The sequence below is a fragment of the Mirounga leonina genome, unplaced genomic scaffold (assembly GCF_011800145.1).
Source record: "Mirounga leonina isolate KUSES-001 unplaced genomic scaffold, KU_Mleo_1.0 Mir_53, whole genome shotgun sequence".
Taxonomy (NCBI): domain Eukaryota; kingdom Metazoa; phylum Chordata; class Mammalia; order Carnivora; family Phocidae; genus Mirounga; species Mirounga leonina.
In genome coordinates, this window is record NW_023270807.1 from 99,847,442 (window position 1) to 99,866,053 (window position 18,612).

General features: G+C 37.9%; 1 protein-coding gene across 4 annotated transcripts in view; it reads right to left on the bottom strand.

Annotated features, from left to right (window-relative positions):
- Positions 1-1,035: 1,035 nt before the first annotated feature.
- LATS1 (large tumor suppressor kinase 1) overlaps positions 1,036-18,612 on the bottom strand; it is a 51,731-nt gene continuing 34,154 nt past the window's right edge. For all 4 annotated transcript variants that reach the window (XM_034990991.1, XM_034990993.1, XM_034990992.1 and 1 more), the window contains 5 exons: positions 16,687-18,197; positions 14,100-14,682; positions 10,212-10,394; positions 9,942-10,048; positions 1,036-4,876 (listed from right to left, as the gene is read on the bottom strand). In XM_034990991.1, coding sequence (XP_034846882.1) covers positions 4,367-4,876; positions 9,942-10,048; positions 10,212-10,394; positions 14,100-14,682; positions 16,687-18,197 — 2,894 coding nt within the window. In that variant the 3' untranslated portion in view covers positions 1,036-4,366. The remainder of the gene's footprint in view (positions 4,877-9,941; positions 10,049-10,211; positions 10,395-14,099; positions 14,683-16,686; positions 18,198-18,612) is intronic.

Consider the following 18,612-nt stretch of genomic DNA (forward strand, 5'->3'; position numbering starts at 1 on the left):
CAAGTCGAAGTTCCACCCAGATTCTGAATCTGGCAGTATGTCTAGGATCTCTGAATCTTAAGTAGGAAGCAGGAGAGATGAGGTATTAGGGACGACAATAACTGCCTATGTTTCAGACATAAATTTGACAGCTTTCCTCTACCCTTCACACACATAAGCAGATACATTTTTTTGTGTGTTTCGTTTTGGCATAACAAAATAGAGTCACAAGCATGCCAAATGTGGGTCTACAGTGTAGTATAATGAATCACAGGAATAATGCAACTTGCATCAGCTATACAACGGCTTCATGTAGACCAAGTATAATTTTATAAGGAAGTGCAAACAAGAGGAAAAAGGAAACTAAGAATGATGGTAATGCTTGAAAAAGGAAAAGCAATACAAAACTAAAAATGTGTTCATCCATGTGAAGTTGATTTAAGATAGAGCATCAATATATATATTTTCTCTGTCATGTGATAAAGGATTGTAAATGAACGAAAACAGATTAGCCAGCAACTACATATTTTAAAATTTTAAAGCAGACTCAAGGGGTGCCTGAGTGGCTCAGTCGTTAAGCGTCTGCCTTCAGCTCAGGTCATGGTCCCAGGGTCCTGGGATCGAGCTCCGCACTGGGCTCCCTGCTTAGCAGGGAGCCTGCTTCTCCCTCTCCCACTCTCCCTGCTTGTGTTCCCTCTCTCGCTGTCAAATAAAATATTTTAAAAATAAATAAATAAATAAATAAATAAAGCAGACTCAAATGATACTAAATGAGTCTGATAATTAGAAAGGTTTAATTCTGTGCTAATCTAAAGGAAGCCTTTAACATGAAATATTTATTGTACTTATGTTGGGCAAAATGAAAACATTTTACTGGGTTACACTAACTCTCCTCAGTTTGCCTTAACCCTATTATCATTAGTTATATATATTTTGATTTTAAAACACTGAATTTTTAATCATAAATTATCTCTGAGGAAAAAAGATTAAAATATATTTTTGAAAATGAAAATCAATATACGTTAAGTGCCTTGATAGTCAGCTTTCCACACATAATTGAAAGATCTGAATTTCTTTTTTATTATTATCCCAGCAAATGTTACACTAGAGAAAATGATTGGGAAAATACAAATAGAGTCATTAAAAACACAGGCTGATTATTCATATCTACTACATTCAGAAGTATGCAAAACAATTTAGTTATATTGCAAAGCTGTAATTCCTTTTCCTAACAAAGCATTATTTTATAAAACTGTAGTGTTGTATTGATTCAATTTTAATACAAAATACTTATATATACAATACAATATAAAAGTAAACTGTGGGACAGTGCCTTCCGCAAAGGGATATATTAAGGCGCTTTACAAATATACTAATATATTGACCCAAATTATTTTTTGCTTTAGATTAAAACAAACAGGCTAAATAAATGTTTCACTTTAAATACCAAAGGGATTTTGTTTATTTTCGTTTATTAAAGAAAAATTTCTAAAGTACCTTAGGTAACAGCAGCAGCAATATCTAAAACTCCTCCCACTGTATTCTCTAATTTCTAACATATTATTAAGTCAGAATAAAACATTTTCACTCACAGTTTTGCACTTTGCAACAGCAGAAGGTAATAACTTTTTAAAAAAGTCAATCTCAAAGTGACTTCTTAGTCATACATTCTATAGTTCCTATTACAAATAAGGTAGAAAAGATACAGCAATAGGGCCTGCCTTAGAGTGTCACTGGACAATACATAATAGTATCTACAATTACATAATTATAGAACACATTTTATAAATACTATTGATATACATAAAAAGGGTAAGTATAAGAAAGACAGCAAGTTTTTTAATAAGTGGAAAATTATTTGAAAAAGAAAACACGTATAACCAATGTTTTCACTCTATTTCAACTGAAAGCATATAGGTTTTTTCATGTTGTTCTCATCTTTTTGGTCAGGAAGCACCAGATTCTGTGCTCTAAAAACTGGATATGTCTGGGAATAAAACAGCTAATAAGTATATCCAAACTGTTAAAACTGCAAATATCAAACTGCTTTACATAGACAGCAAAAGCTTATGTTGTCAGAGGAAATTTTAAAAGAACACAAAATTTGTAGTGTCAACACAGATTTTGTGGGGAGGGTGGGGGAAGAGAAAGCACCTTAGTTTTCCTACAACATAAATGTAACAAAGTTGGTTTTGTACTGCATTGCACCACAATCCAGAAGTAAAACAACCAAATGGAAATTTCACTAAATCTGACTGAGAAAACCCAAAGAGCCACAGGGATATCTTAAAATTTGAGTACTGAGCTAAAAATTCTTGAACTACTTTGTTTGGCATAGGATTTTACAGCACTAATCAAATGTTCCATGAAGTGAAGGCTGCCAACTCATTATGGTGCCTTTTCTTACAACTCTCTGATTAGCAGTCCTTCAGAAATATTTCCGTTATCAAGCCTGTAACATGCCAAACATCTATTTCAATGCCCTCAAGAGTATGTTTAGAATGTCTTAGTGCTGTACCAGCAAGAGAGAGGCATTCCTAGGGATATCTTAATACATGGTACAGACTTTTCCCATCACAAATTATCAGTGTTTATACAAGATGTGCGAATCTGAGTACTAATCAGTAAATTTAAAGCAAAGTTCTTAGTTTAATATATCAGTGTTCTTACAGGACAGAGGTCCTTAACCAAGTTTGTGAGTTTTCAACATGTCCAGAATTCCTAAGACTGCATGCGGCATTATATATGTGTGTGTTGATGTGTATTTTTCTGGGAAAAGAATCCCCACCTTTCATCAGATTCTCAAAAAACCCAATGAACTCCAAAGACCCGTGGTTTACAAGCTGAGCTCTGAGAGGGACACCTAGAGAAAGCTGGGAAGTGTAAGCTAATAAGTCTTTGTTGCCCGTCCCAGTTCAACCAGAACAGCTTTGCCTTTAATTTTACTTACACATGTGACTTCCACTAGCTTTTTTCTATTAGTTTGATAATCACTAAAATTATGCCTCTTCTTATCCAGACATATAAAATTTTGATAAAACAATTCCCCACCAGTGGAGTTTAAAGAAAAGGAAGTAAAATACAAATTTTACTTATGTCAGAAAAGAGCCCTTTTCCCCTTCCTAAAAGAGAAGCTAAATGTATTTTGGTATGAAACCACAAGTGTTCTTAAAACCTAAACATTATATATAATAGGCATGCTGAAAAACATATTATTTAACCTTAAATTAAGTTAGGAGGATTTGAATTTTCTACTAAGACCACTATGTAACTTTTTCTGATTACTAATGGCCACCTTAATTAAGAATTAAATAATAATTAATTTTTTCACCAGTTAACCTGTCTATAGGTAAAATATGGCCAAATAGCCAGATTTCCTTTGCCATAACAATCCATGTATACAGCACTGTTCTGAAAGAGGAAACGTGTAACATTACTGATGACATAACCAAAACTGTCACTACAAAGAAAAAGTAATTTTCTAGTGAGTACCCACAAATACATTTTCTAATTAAAGTTTCATATGAAACTGAAAATAATCTCTCTGCTTAGGATGGTAGAAACTTTAAAAAAATTTAGAAGTAAAAATATGGAAGAAGGTTAGCATTCAGTACTGTGAATTTTGACTTATGGCAACTTTGTTCCCTTTTAAAAACTAGAAGCAGCATTAAAAAATACCGGTATAGAAGGAAAAATAGTAGTGCTTTGCTTCTTTTAAAGCCAGTAATTCATGAGAAATAAATGCTAGAAGATTAAATATTCCACAGAGGGGGGAAAAAAAAAACCCCAGATAATCTGCATTATTTTTTCTTCTGATGAACATACTATTTCAACCCTGTATTTCTCAGTTCCAAATGTAAATTATCAGATTATCATTAGCCTAGGAACACTCATCACCATCATGGCTTTATTTCTATAGCTTATTTGCACCAAAAACAAGGTTATGGGGTTTAAAAAAAAAAAAAGAGCTCTTTGAATGTGGGGTACATTTCATATTTGGTTAAAGCAAGATAAAACTAAACCTGTCTTTCAAAAAAGTTTCAAACACTCTTGTCTTTTAAAATTATTTAGTGTATGTACAAATAGATACCAGGCTTCTCCTTTTAAACAAAGCACTATTTTTTTAAGTACTTTAAGTACCCAGAACTGACTATAATATTCAGTTCATAATTTACTTTATAACAATTTTTTCTAAATTACTGATTAAAAAGGCTGGAATAAATTAACATTTTAAAAAATTTTTCCATAATTTAGGAACATAAAATATTGTACACAGAGCACTCATACATAGCTCTGTCACATTTGCATAATTTTACTCTTAGAGCCTCAAAAAACTCTGCGTTTCAGGTCTTTTTGCAAATCCTCATTACAATAATTTCCTAGTGTGTTAAACATATACTAGATCACGATTTTTGATCTCTGAGCCTGTGTGATGATCATCTTCATCTGACTGTTGCTCTGAGCCTTGTGAATTAATATATTCATATTCAATAGGCTTTGGATAATTATATGGGTAGCCATTGTCATCAAAAAACCTCCGAAAGGTAAATTCATAGAAAGCATGTTCAGGGTGCTTTCCATTTTTATACCATCCGTTGAGAGTGTCGTTTACATTTTCTTCCTCATTATCATCACTCCATAACTTATCAGGATCAACAGGATCAAAATTTGATGTATCTGTTGGGTGTGTGATTTTAGGAATATATGAAGCCGACTGCTGTCTCAGGTCACTGGAGAAATCAATTGTTTTAAAAAATGGATGAGCTTTTATTTCATCAGCCCCATTCTTGCCTAAGCGATCTTCTGGTCCTCGGCAAAGTTTAATAATAAGATCAGACGCTTCAGGACTCAGCTTAGCTTGAGGTGGAATGTGAAGAGATGTCTGCCAGTTGATAACCTTCAAAGAGGATTTTTAGAAATTAGGAGGGAAGAGATAAATAAGAAAAACAAAAATTTCCTCCAGGTTTTATACCAAAAAGTTTTACCAGACTATTCGCATCTTTAAAAAGAAATCACATGGTATTTTGCCTTCCTTACCTTTAATAATAAATGAATCAGTGGTGGGAAATAACCTTTCCTTCCATTCCCTCCACTCCAGGCAACTTATACTCACATTACAAGACTCATCATTTTAAGTTTTAGCTCCCCTGTTAAGCTCTTCTACCTATGGCAAAAACGACTTTTTCTACTGTGCCTCCCATTCTATGTATTTACTATTACCATAGTATCTTTAATACTTTGTGGCACCTATTTATGTCTGTGTCCTTCTACCACAGAAAAAATTCCATAAGGCTATACACCATGTTTTGTCTTTGTATTTCTCAGTGTCTGGCAAGTTGCCTGGCACATAATGAATAGATATTCAATAAGTATTTATTCTGCGGGTGCCTGGGTGGCTCAGATGGTTAAGCATCTGCCTTTGGCTCCCAGGTCATGATCCCAGGATCGGGCCCATTAGGCTCCCTGCTCAGCGTGGGGCCTGCTTCTCCCTCTCCCTGTCCCCCTGCTTGTGCTCTCTTTGCCTCTCTCTCAAATGAATAAATAAAATCTTTAAAAAAAAGAGAAATATTTATTCTGGCTTTGAATAAAACAGAATGAGGGAGAGAGGGAAGGAGGAAGGAAAGAAGGAAGGAAAGAAAGAGAGGGAGGGAGGAAGGGAAGGAAGGTAGTAGGTAATGAAGAAATATTTGTTACTACTGAGTTTTGAAAGTTCTTTTTATAGTCTAGATACAGCCCTTTCTGGGAAATGTGATCTGCAAATATCTTCTCCCAAGCTGTAGCCTGTCTTCATTGTTTTGACTGTGTTTTGTTTAGTTTTTAAAGACTTTATTTATTTGAGAAAGGGTGTGCATGACCGTGCACGTGCATGCTGCGGGGGATGGAGGGGGCCTGCGGGGCAGGGGGGAAGAGCAGAGGGAGAGGGCGGGGGAAAGAATTTCCATCAGACTCCTAGCTGAGCGTGGAGCCCAACACAGAGCTCAATCTCATGATCCTGAGGATCATGACCTGAGCTGAAACCAAGTCAGACGCTCAACTGACTGAGCCACCCAGGTGCCCCTTGACTGTGTCTTCTGTATACTGAAAGTTTTAAGTTTTGATAAATTCCAATTTCTCAACTTTTTCTTTTATGGATCATGATTTTGGTGTCATTTCTAAGTATTCTTCATCTAACCCTAGGCCATAAAGATTTTTGCCTATGTTTTCTTCTAAAAGTATTATTGCTTTATGTTTTATCTCTAGATCGATGATCCATTTTGAGTTAATCTTTGTGTAAGGATGAAGTTTACATTGAGTTTCAGTACTTCTGTATATGGCTGACCAATTTTTCCTATATCATTTGTTGAAATACTATTCTTTCTCCACTTGCACCTTGTCAAAGATCAAATGGTCATATTTGAGTGGTTCTATTTCTCCATTCTCTATCCTGTTCCTGACACTTGATTTATGTTTGTGTCCTTTTGCCAGTATCACCCTGTCTGGATTACTGTAAGTCTCAAAATCAAGTTGATTCCTCTTTCTTTTTATTTTATATTTAAATAAATAAATAAATATTAAGTAATATTTAAATAATAAATATTTATTTTTAAGTAGGCTCCATGCCCAGCGTGGAGCCCAATGTGGGGCTTGAACTCACAACCCTGAGATCGAGACCTGAGCTGAGATCAAGAGTCAGACGCTTAACTGAGTCACCTGGCAGCCCCTTTGTTCTTCTTCTTTTTTTTTTTTTTTAAGATTTTTTATTTATTTGACAGAGAGAGAGAGCACAAGCAGGCGGAGTAGCAGGCAGAGGGAGAGGGAGAAGCAGGCTCCCTGCCGAGCAAGGAGCCCGACGCGGGGCTCAATCCCAGGACCCCGGGACCATGACCTGAGCCGAAGGCAGTTGCCTAACCAACTGAGCCATCCAGGCGCTCTGTTCTTTTAAAAAATTGTTTTCATTATTCCAATTCCTTTGTCCATCCATATACATTTTAGAATTGGCTCATCTATGTCTACAAAAATTAGAACAGAATTGGGCGCCTGGGTGGCTCAGTTGGTTAAGCGACTGCCTTCGGCTCAGGTCATGATCCTGGAGTCCCTGGATCGAGTCCCGCATCAGGCTCCCTGCTCGGCAGGGAGTCTGCTTCTCCCTCTGACCCTCCCCACTCTCATGTGCTCTCTCTCATTCTCTCTTTCTCAAATAAATAAATAAAAAATCTTTAAAAAAAAAAATTAGAACAGAATTAAATCTACAGATGTTTTTGGAGATAAGTGATAGCTTTACTATGTTGAGTCTTTCAATCTATCAACATGGCATGTGTCTGTATTTATTAAGATCTTTCTTGATTTCTTTCATTAGAGTTTGTAGCTTTTAGCATACAGATCTTGTTCATGTTTTATTAAATTTATACCTATATATTTCAATTTGGGGAAGCTTCTATAAATGGTACTGCTTTTAAATTTCAGTTTCTGGTCATTTATTGCTTGAATACAGAAATACAATAGATTTGTATGTATTACCCTTATATCCTAGGACCTTGCTAAACTCACTTAGTAGTTCTATGGGTTTTTTCATAAATTCCCTGGGATTTTCTTTTTCTTTTTTTTTTTTTAAGGTTTTATTTATTTATTTGACAGAGAGAGCACAAGCCCCAAGGATATCTGTTCTTACCAGTCTTATTAAGCATAGTTCTGGAAGTCTTAGCCAGTATATAATATAGCAACAAAAGAAATAAAAGGCATACAGATTATAAAGAAAGAAAAACTTCCCCTATTCAGAGATCATGACATAATTTTCTATATAGAAAATCCCAGGGAGGGGGAGCCTGGGTGGCTCAGTCAGTTAAGTGTCCACCTTAGGCTCAGGTCATGATCCCAGGGTCCTGGGATTGAGCTCTGCATAGGACTCCCTGCTCTGCAAGGAGCCTGCTTCTTCCTCTTTGCTGCTCCCCCTGCTTGTGCTTGCTCTCTCTCTCTAATAAATGGGTAAAATCTTAAAACAAAAAACAAAAAAACCCCCAAATATCCTTGCCTTGTTCTTTTATTTTTTTAAAGATTTTATTTATTTTAGAGAGAGAGAGAGAGAGAGCAGGAGTGGGAGGGGCTGAGGGGAGGGAGAGAGAATCTCAAGCAGACTCCATGCTGAGGGTGGAGCCTGACGCGGGGCTTGATCCCAGGATCCCAAGGATGACCTGAGCTGAAACCAAGAATCAGATGCTTAACCAACTGTGCCATCCAGGTGCCCCATCCTTGTTCTTGATTTTAAGGAGAAAGCATTCAATTTTTCACACAGACACACAAACACACACACACATTTTTATATACATATATATATATAATTTTCATATATACATATATTACAATGAAAGTGAAATAAAGACACTTTCAGACAAAATAATCTGAACTAAACCTGAGGGAATGCATTACCAAAAGACCTATACAAAAGAAATCTAGGGGTGCCTGGTGGCTCAACTGGTTAGGCAACCGACTCTTGATTTTGGCTCAGGTCATGACCTCGGGGTCCTGGGACTGAGCTCCGTGTTATGCTCCAGGCTCAGTGCAGAGTCTGCTTGGGATTCTCTCTTCCCCTCTCCCATTGCCCCTACCCCGCTCGCGTGCACACGCTCTGTCTCTCTCTCAAAAATAAATAAATAGGGGTGTCTGGGTATCTCAGTTGGTTAGGCATCTGCCTTCGGCTCAGGTCACGATCCCAGGGTCCTGGGATCGAGCCCCACATCGGGATTCCCTGCTCAGTGGGGAGTCTGCTTCTCCCTCTCCCTCTTCCCCTCCCCCAGCTCATGCTCTCTCTCTCTCTGAAATAATAAAATCTTTTTTTTTTAAGATTTTATTTATTTGACAGAAAGAGACAACGAGAGAGGGAACACAAGCAGGGGGAGTAGGTGAGGGAGAAGCAGGCTTCCCACCTAGCAGAGAGCCCAATGTGGGACTCGATCCCAGGACCCTGGGATCATGACCTGAGCTGAAGGCAGACGCTTAACAACTGAGCCACCCAGGCGCCCCTGAAATAAATAAAATCTTAAAAAAAAGAAAGAAAAAATATAAAGGAAGTTATTTTTATCTTATTTATTTTTAAGTAGGCTCCACACCCAACACAAGACCAACATGGGCTCAAACCCACAAGCCTGAAATCGAGACCTGAGCTGATATCAAGAGTTGGACACTTAACCAACTGAGCCATTCAGGCGGCCCAGAAGTTTTAAATATAGTATATTAAATGCAATAAAGAAGTGGTTACAACTTAGGGGGAAGCATCATAGAAGAGATAACTTCAGATACTTAAAGGATGATTAAGAATGAGTTAGTTTAGTAGTTAACCATGTTTAAGAAAGTGGGGAGGGTTGTGGAAGATGGGAAAGAAAGGAGGACATTTCAGACAGAGGAATGGTATGGACAAAGGAAAAGAGGGTAAATTTGGATTTTAATCCATGCACATGGGAACCACTGAAGGGGTTTTAATGGGACTGTTTACGGTCCAAATCAAGGGCAACTTCTCATTTAAGTGCCAGAGGTAATTTCAAGTGGAGATACATACTTTGTTTGTAGTTTGGGGGTAGAATGTGCATGGAAGGTAACAAAGCCAGGAGCCAGAAGGTGACAAAAAATAAATTAGGATAAATCTGCAAATAGTACTAAAGACTTCCATGAGAATGAGTGAGGGGGAATATAATAGTATGACAACAGTAGGATGATGCAGAGTAAAATGCACCTGTGGAATTTTAGTGGCTTCCTATAACCTTACAAGTTCATTTTTTTTTTTTTTATATAACTCTATCCCCAATGGGGGCTCGAACTTACGAACTCATGACCCCAAGATCAAGAGTCACATGTTCTATCAACTGAGCCAGCCAGCAACCCCCTTACAAGTTCATTCTTAAATTCCAAATTAAGATGCTCTAAGTAAAGGACTGCTAAAAGTCTGTGATATAAGGACTTTGTGAAATTCTTTGGTATAGATTCTAGCTTACCTTCATTTGTGTTTCTAATGGTGTTTGTGCCAAGAAAGGCGGCTGTCCCACCAGCATTTCAAAAAGAATTACACCAACACTCCACCAATCACATAACTGTGTATAGCCTAAAATAAGATACCAAAGTTATAGTATACAAAGTTATAGTTTCTACAGCTTATGCTGTAGAAATTAGTATTTTTACTATAAACCTGAAAAATAAGCCACATGCTAATTTAAGTTTCAGATGGTTTAAAGGACTATTGAGATATTATGAAACTAATGTTTTACCTGTTCGTAACAACACTTCAGGTGCAATGTAATTGGGAGTCCCAACCAATGAGTGTGCAAGACATCGCTGGTGCTGGCGTGCAGCTCTCCGCTCCAGTGGCTTCAATCTGTCTCCACATCGACAGTTAGAGGGGTCACCCCACTCATTACTGAAATCCATACTGTCTTGCCGTGGATGGTCACCTGTGTAGGAAATAGGTAAGTAAATAAAAGCATCAAGAACAAGAGCGTACCTAAAGCCTGTTTCATCTTTTAGCACCACGGTTTAGAGTTAACAAACTTTTCTTTTGACAAACAATGTGTGCCTATCATTGATGGTATTTATTACTGACTAGAGCCTGTGCTCTGAGATATCAATAGGACAGGTTTTAGTGTAAGATTCAGTAATTCACTCAATGTTAAATGATGATAATCAAAGTCATGAGTAGGCAGGACCAGGAATCTGTTATTCAGATTGCTCCCCATTACTAATCTGAACGAAGTTTCAAACAAATTACATCAGTGTTTCATTCACTCAACAAATGATAAGGATAAATAAGAAAGACAAGGTTCTTCTCTCAGGTAGCTTCTCTGTATGGGACAAACACAACCAGTACATATGTAATCCATATGCATCCTATTCGGAGAATCAACATAGGGTGATATGACAACTATACCAGGGTGGCTCAGGAAGACTGAGGTGACATTTGTAAAAAAACAAGAAAGACTCAACCATTTGAAAACCAGGGCAAGGCATTCTACACAGAAACAGTAACAGAGCAAAGACCAGTGCAGTTAGTAAAGGAGAGAATGGTAGACAACAGAGTGGGAGCCAGTGTACATGGGTTTTATAAGCAAAAGAAATGATTTGCCTTTTACTCCAAATACAGTGGGAAGACAGCGGAGTTTGATGGAAGAAAATGACAAGATCTGATTTACGTTTAAAAAAGAAAACACTAGCTGCTGTGTAAAGACTAGTTTATAGGGAGGACAAATGTGAAGAGAGACCAGTTCAGAGGCTATTGCAGTTAAACTTGGACTATGACTGGGGCGCCTGGGTGGCTCAGTCGTTAAGCATCTGCCTTCAGCTCAGGTCATGATCTCAGGGTCCTGGGATGGAGCCCCACATCGGGCTCTCTGCTCAACGGGAAGCCTACTTCCCTCTCTAGCTGTTTCTCTGTCAAATAAATAAATAAATAAAATCTTTAAAAAAAAACAAAAAAAACAACTTGGACTATGATGGTAACAGCTGAGACAGAGAAAAGTGAACAGATCCAGGGTATTTTTAGAGGTGGAATAAGCAGGATTTATTGATGGACTGGATGTAGAGGGTGTGGAAGAAAAAGAATCAAGGATAACTAAGTGGGTGGTAGTAGTGCAATTTACTAAAATGGGGAAGACTGGAGGGGGAGAAATTAAGAGTTGTTTATTGGTAACGTTAAGTTTCAAAGGCCCATTAGAAACACACATGCGGTGCCTGGGTGGCTCAGTCAGTTGAGCCTCTGACTCTTGGTTTCGGCTTACATCATGATCTCAGGGTCCTGGGATCGAGACCCGCATTGGGCTCCATGTTTGGCACGGGGTCTGCTGGAGTTTCTCTCCCTGTGCCCCTCCCCCTGCTTGTGCACTCTCTCTCTAAAATAAATAAATAAATCTTAAAAACACACCACACACACACACACACACACACACGAAAGGGAAGAGGCCATTTCTAAAGAGAAATTTGGAAGTCGCTGATATGAGATGGCATTTAAAGCCATGACTGGCAGCACCTGGGTGGCTCAGTCGGTTAGAAGTCTGCCTTCAGCTTGGGTCATGGTCCCAGGGTCCTGGGATCCAGCCCCGCATCAGGTTCTCTGCTCAGCAGGGAACCTGCTTCTCCCTCTCCCTCTGTCTGCTGCTCCCCCTTTTTGTGCTCTCTCTGTGTCAAATAAATAAATAAAATCTTAAAAAAAAAAAAAGCCATGACTAGATGAAATCATCTAGAAAAATACATCTGAAATTAACCTGACTGTAATAATCACTGGGGATGTTTGACTAAAATACAGTTTTTTGGGGCGCTTGGCTGGCTCAGTTTGTAGAGCATACAACTCTTAAACTCACGGTTATGAGTTCAAGCCCCACGTGAGGTGTAGAACCTACTTAAAAAAATAAAAAGCAGGGCGCCTGGGTGGCTCAGTTGTTAAGCGTCTGCCTTCGGCTCAGGTCATGATCCCAGGGTCCTGGGATCGAGTCCCACATTGGGCTCCCTGCTTGGCGGGAAGCCTGCTTCTCCCACTCCCCCTGCTTATGTTCCTGCTCTCGCTATCTCTCTCTCTGTCAAATAAATAAATAAAATCTTTAAAAAAAATAAAAAATAAAAAAAAATAAAAAGCAAACTTAAAAAAAAAATACAATTTCTCCCCTCCAGTGAATATTTTCAATCAGAAGACTGGAATAGAGCCTAAGAATCACATTTTTAAGAAGAACCCCAAGTAATTCAGGTGAATCTGGGGAGACAGGTTCAGGTGTCTCAGTTCTATCCATTTAATGTTCAATTTACTGTGTTCACTTAAGCACAGAAGGCTAATAAGACTTACCTCAGAAGACTGCTTTGACCCTTAAGTTAGAATATATACAAAGAACCTAGTCATAATAAGTATTCAAGAATTGTTAGATCGACTTACACTTCCATTAGGCGCTTTGAAGGGATCTTGGTGAGGCAGTGTGGTGTAGTAGAAATAACACGGGCCCTGTAATCAGACAAACCTGGGCTCAAAGCCTAGCCCTTATACTTCTTTTCTGTCTGACTTGGGCAAGTTATTTCATCTAAATAAGCCTCAGTTTCTTTATCCTGTCTCACAGTGATATTGTGTACATAAAGTGTTTACATTTATTTATTTTAAAGATTTTATTTATTTATTTGACAGAGAGAGATAGCGAGAGCAGGAACACAGCAGGGGGAGTGGGAGAGGGAGAAGCAGGCTTCCCGCCGAGCAGGGAGCCCGATGCGGGGCTCGATCCCAGGACCCTGGGATCATGACCTGAGCCGAAGGCAGACGCTTAACGACTGAGCCACCCAGGCGCCCCAGGTGTTTACATTTAATAAGTTGTAGTCATACAATGGAATCCTAAATAGTAGTGAAAACAGATGTCATATGCAGTAACACAGATCAACCTCAAACACATAAAAGAAGTGAACACAGAAGAATACATACAGAATAGTTACACGTAAATAAAGGTGCAAGAGTAGACAAAATGAAAAAAACATTGTTCAGGGTTACAGACATTATGTAGAAAAAGTATAGAGAGAAGTAAAGAACTGATTACAGAGTTCTGAAATAATAGTTACCTCTACGGAGGAGAAAAGGGGAAGCGGTCGTTTAGGGGCTACAAAAGTACTGATAACTGGTTCTTTTTTTTTTTTTTTTAAGATTATTTATTTATTTATTAGAGAGCTTGTGCATGAGCGGGGGGGAGGGGCAGAGGGAGAGGGAGAAGCAGACTCCCCGCCGAGCAGGGAGCCCGATGCGGGACTTGATCCAGAGACTCCAGGATCATGACCTGAGCCGAAGGCAGTCGCTCAACCAACTGAGCCACCCAGGCGCCCCCTGATAACTGGTTCTTAAGTTGAATGGCAGGTATGGGGTTTCATTTCAAGATTTTTTAAAATGTTATTTGTCTGACATATTTCAAATTAACAAAATTTAAAGAGATTAACTCAAGAATATTAATGATATTTAGAAATAATTGAATCTAACATATTCTTTCATTTTATAAGACTAGGTGTCTAAAGGATTCACTCACATTTATCCAATAGTCAAGACCTGAAACCAGGACTTCTGGCTTTCACCCAGTGATAATACCATCTTATATCTTATTGCATTAATACATCATATTAATATGTACAAATTTTATGATTTTACTCACCACTCTGATAGTACTTAGAATCATGTGTCCATCTGAAGCCAGTGCAGAGGCCGAAGTCAGTCAGTTTAATATGACCATCACGATCAATCAAAATATTATCAGGTTTAATATCTCTATGTATAAAACCCATTTTATGAACACTTTCGACTGCACAGGTAAGTTCTGCTATGTAGAATCGTGCCAGGTTTTCTGGAAAGATGCCCATCCTAATTAATAGGCTCATCATATCACCCCCAGGAATATAGTCCATTACAAAGTATAAATTGTCCTTATCTTGGAATGAGTAATATAGACGAACTACCCATTCATTGTCAGCTTCGGCTAGGATATCCCTCTCAGCTTTAACATGAGCAACTTGATTTCGAAGAAGAACATCTTTCTTTCGAAGAGTTTTTGTTGCATACAAAGCCTTAGTATCTACTTTTCTTGCTAGACAGACTTCACCAAATGCTCCTATTCCTAGTGTCTTTATCTTCACAAACATAGACTTGTCCATTTTGGCCCTCTTAAGACGGATGTAATTAGACTCTTTTTGGCAAAGCATCCTTCTCATTTGATCCTGTGCATCTTGAGATAATCCAACCTAGGCAAATAAACTAAAGGTTAAATGAGGAATTATCTTCTATACCAAATATTTAAAAATAGTTTGGAAAAAATTCAGGCATATAAAGGTTAAATGCATAATAATTTTTAATAAAGCATGTTAGAAATCTAGAAAATACTTCAGAGAAAATTAATTATCAAAAGTGCAGCTTAAGGGATAGTTAACAGGATATACGAAGGTGAGTATATATGCAGATTCTGCTGTGGAGAGCAAGAAGACGATACCAACAGTCAGCCTTCAACTGCTTTCTAATGCACCCCCAAAAAAGTTCCCAATGTGCAATAACCAAACATCTGTTAACATGCATCCTCATCTATCTCTCCATGCATATTCATCCCAAATTATGTGATTAGATTGCCTTCATTATATGCTTCTCTTGTGGAATGCCTAGGATTAAAATATTCTATTTTACCTTTCATGAAAAAAACCTCTTCCCATCCAGATCATTTACTCTAAAAAATTGATGTATTAAGAACAAAAGAACGCCTTCTCTAACCAAACCACTCATTAATAGTCCATCTTTCCTTTCATCTTTCTTTTATTTTTCTCAGGCATTAGAGTAAGGGTAGGACTCACAGCCACCACTAATGCAAAATGCAAAGGCTTTCTCCTACCTTATTTAAAAGGGACAACTTGTTTGATTATAAGGTATCTTTTAGACATTTTGGAACATTTCAAAGGATAGTCATGGTGACTTATGAAGATACCAAAACACAGATTAAAAACAAAAGCCAACTTCTGAGTAGACATGGACTACCTGGATTTAGAAGGAAGTTTATTTTTGGCTAGTTCAATAAAGAACTAATTTAAGGGTTTAAACAGAAAAGGAATTAAAGAAGTAGAGTCTAATTCTAGAAATGCAAGCCTAATTAGAATATAGCAACCTCATGCTTCTGTTAGGATGCGCATTTCCATGCAAAATCTTTAAAGAAGGGTGGCATGCCAGACTTAGAACTGTTTCTCTTAAAATCTTACTTGCCTACACAGTAATGGAGGCTACAGAAGTCAGCAAAGCTTCCAACACCATAAAAGTTTAAATCAGCTATTAGTGAAAGTGAAGAGGAAAAAGGAAAAATAAACTAAGAAAATACATAGATAGACTTTAGTAAGAAATCCTAAGAACTAAAATATGGATAAGTCCTACAGATTATCATGGTATTTCTCATCTAAGAAAGTTCAATTAATAGCAGGAATGACATAACTGTGAAATCAGATTTAGAAAAATTATCTTAAAAGACTGGCTCTCAAGTTATGTGAGAAAGTTTTATCACAAATTTAAGCCTCCTGGATTCTGAGTGATAGATATAAGATTGGGAGTCAACCTCTGAACTGTAAACATGTGACAAAAATATCAACAATGATGGTACCACCATAACAACTAGTGAAGATATATATATGGAATCACAACAGAGATTTATCTAAAATGAGTGAGCACTAACTCTGGTCTCCTTTTTAGTAGTTTAAAAATTTCAGCACATTTTCCAGTACATTATAAAAATAAAATTAGAAGATGAAATAACAGAAGGAACAGGTCTTTGACACTTTCTAATGAGACCAACCAAATGAATAAGCCTGATAAATAAAGCCCCAAAACTACTATAAGTAAAAACAAATGTTTCAAAAGTATATAAAGAGATGGGACCCAGATATTTCTAGCTTATTTTAAAATTGTGTAAGATAATGTGTAAAACCTAGAAAATAACCTTTGCTCCTATTTCCATATAAAGGGATTATGAAACTAAACAGCACACTATAAATTATATTTTTTTTAATTTATTAGAACTTCATTCCAGGAAATTCTGAGTAAATCTTGAAATACTAAAACAAAATGGCATAATCAAAAGTACTTTAATTTATTGACTTTTAAATAACTGATAATATATTTAGGTATAAAAAGAAAGAAAAATACTGGACCAATATTTTAAAATAAACAGTAAGCAAATAGATGATCAAGCATGAAATGGGCATTTTAAAAGGTTTTACCCGCATCATTTCATTCTCTAATTGTTTTTTACGATGTAGACGCTGCTGATGAGATTTGAGTACATTTTCTACATGTTGCTCCATAAAGAATTTAAATGCCTGAGGAGAGTAACTTTGAATACGAGATTCCCTTCGCTCTTCATCTTTCTTGTTTTTCCTAACGGTGATAGGTGAGGTTGTAATCTGTTTCTTTTCTTTATCCCCACTATCAACATTTTCATAACTTTTTTCACTCTCATCTTCCTTGGGCACGCTCGCCTGATCCTCTTTGCTAGATTTACTGATTGATTCGTATGGAGGAACAGATGGGTTTTGGTGTAGCAGATGCTTGGGATAAGGTGGAGGTGGACCTTGATAGGTTGGAGCTTCAGCAACAGGAGGCATAACGGTCATATTTGAAGTGGTGCCCTCAGAAAAAGGACTAGGTTGAACCGTTTGAATTGGCTGTGGTATCCAAGAAGGGTGTGTAGGGGCTAATGCAGTCTGTAGCTCTGGTTTTAATACACGTATACTTTTCACAGGCTGTTGAATAGGAGCTGGTGTAATAGCAGTGACTGTTGTAGCTGAAGGCTGAGAATTAGCAGGATGACTTGTTCTATTTCCTAATGGATTATTAAAGGAATTGGACCTCACTGGTATGTTAGGCTGCCATGTGGGGATTTCATGCCCACTGCTTGGGGACGACTGGGCTGGAGCAGAAGATGACTGAGGCCAAGTTGTCTGCAGTCCAGGTGCATTCATGTTATAAAGTTCCATGTTATGACTGTTTCTGTTTGGCACCATCATAGATTGGGGAAGATTTCCATTTGTATATGATGAAGGAGCAGCAGATCCCCCCGTTTGTAGAGCAGAAGAGCTCTGTCCATTAGCTGGGGCCAGAGGATATGGAGGCGGTGGCTGCCGATTCACAGTGCCAGCAGGGACATTTTGGTGTATCATAAAATCAGTCTGTCCACTACCATTCTGAATTCCAGGTCTTCCTGGTGGAAAGTTAAATTTGTTGGAACTCTGCATGATGATTGGTTGTCTGCCAACAGGAACAGAACTAATGCCTCTCTGACCCTGATTAGGAGGATTCATTGCGGACGTGTTCAGAGGTGGTGGAGGATAGCCCTCCTGCCAGGCTCCAGGTGGAACAGGAGAGATTCTGGAGATTACATATTCCATGTTCCCGGAATAGCGCTTTGTTTGAGAGTTTGGTTCCCATGAGGGGGGAGGTGGAGTTGTACCTCTTGGAGGAGGAGTCTGGCCTCTGGGAGGTGGTGGAGGAGTGACACTCCTTACTTGAGGAGGTGGTGGGGGGTTCACTCTCTGTCCATTGCTAGGGTGAGCTTGAGCAAAAGCCGTTATACCAGAGCCTGACAAAGGTCTTCCTACATCTGTCTGCGAGTTAGGACTTTCAGAACGATAGGCTACACTTTCTCCTAGTGGTGGGCCATGTCTCTGAGGAACTAAGGATTCTTTGGAACCTTTCCAGCTTTGTTTGCGGTTAACTGATTGTTGCACACTCCCTATGGTCATAAAACAGAGAAAAAAAAACACGTTTTTAACCTCTTATTTTTGAAAAATTTAGCTTGGAATTCTGACATAGCTAAATGGTAATTCTCTTTTGAGAATTATAAAAATCAAATTTCAGTTAAGTGGTTTTATGTTACCTTTCAAATTTTTACTTGACTAGGTAATACATTCTCATAGCTCAGAATTCAAGAAGTACAAAAGTATACCCACCTCTGTCCTTTAGCCAACCAACTTCCTTCCTTGAAGGTAATCAGTGTCATCAGTAAGATATATTGGGGATATGCAAGTAAATACACTACCTCCTATGTATACTACTGTGCCTGGCTCTTCTCATTAAAATATTGAAGATTCTATATCAGTATATAAAGTGTTTGCTTACTTTTAAAAAGTTTACCACAGTTTTCACTG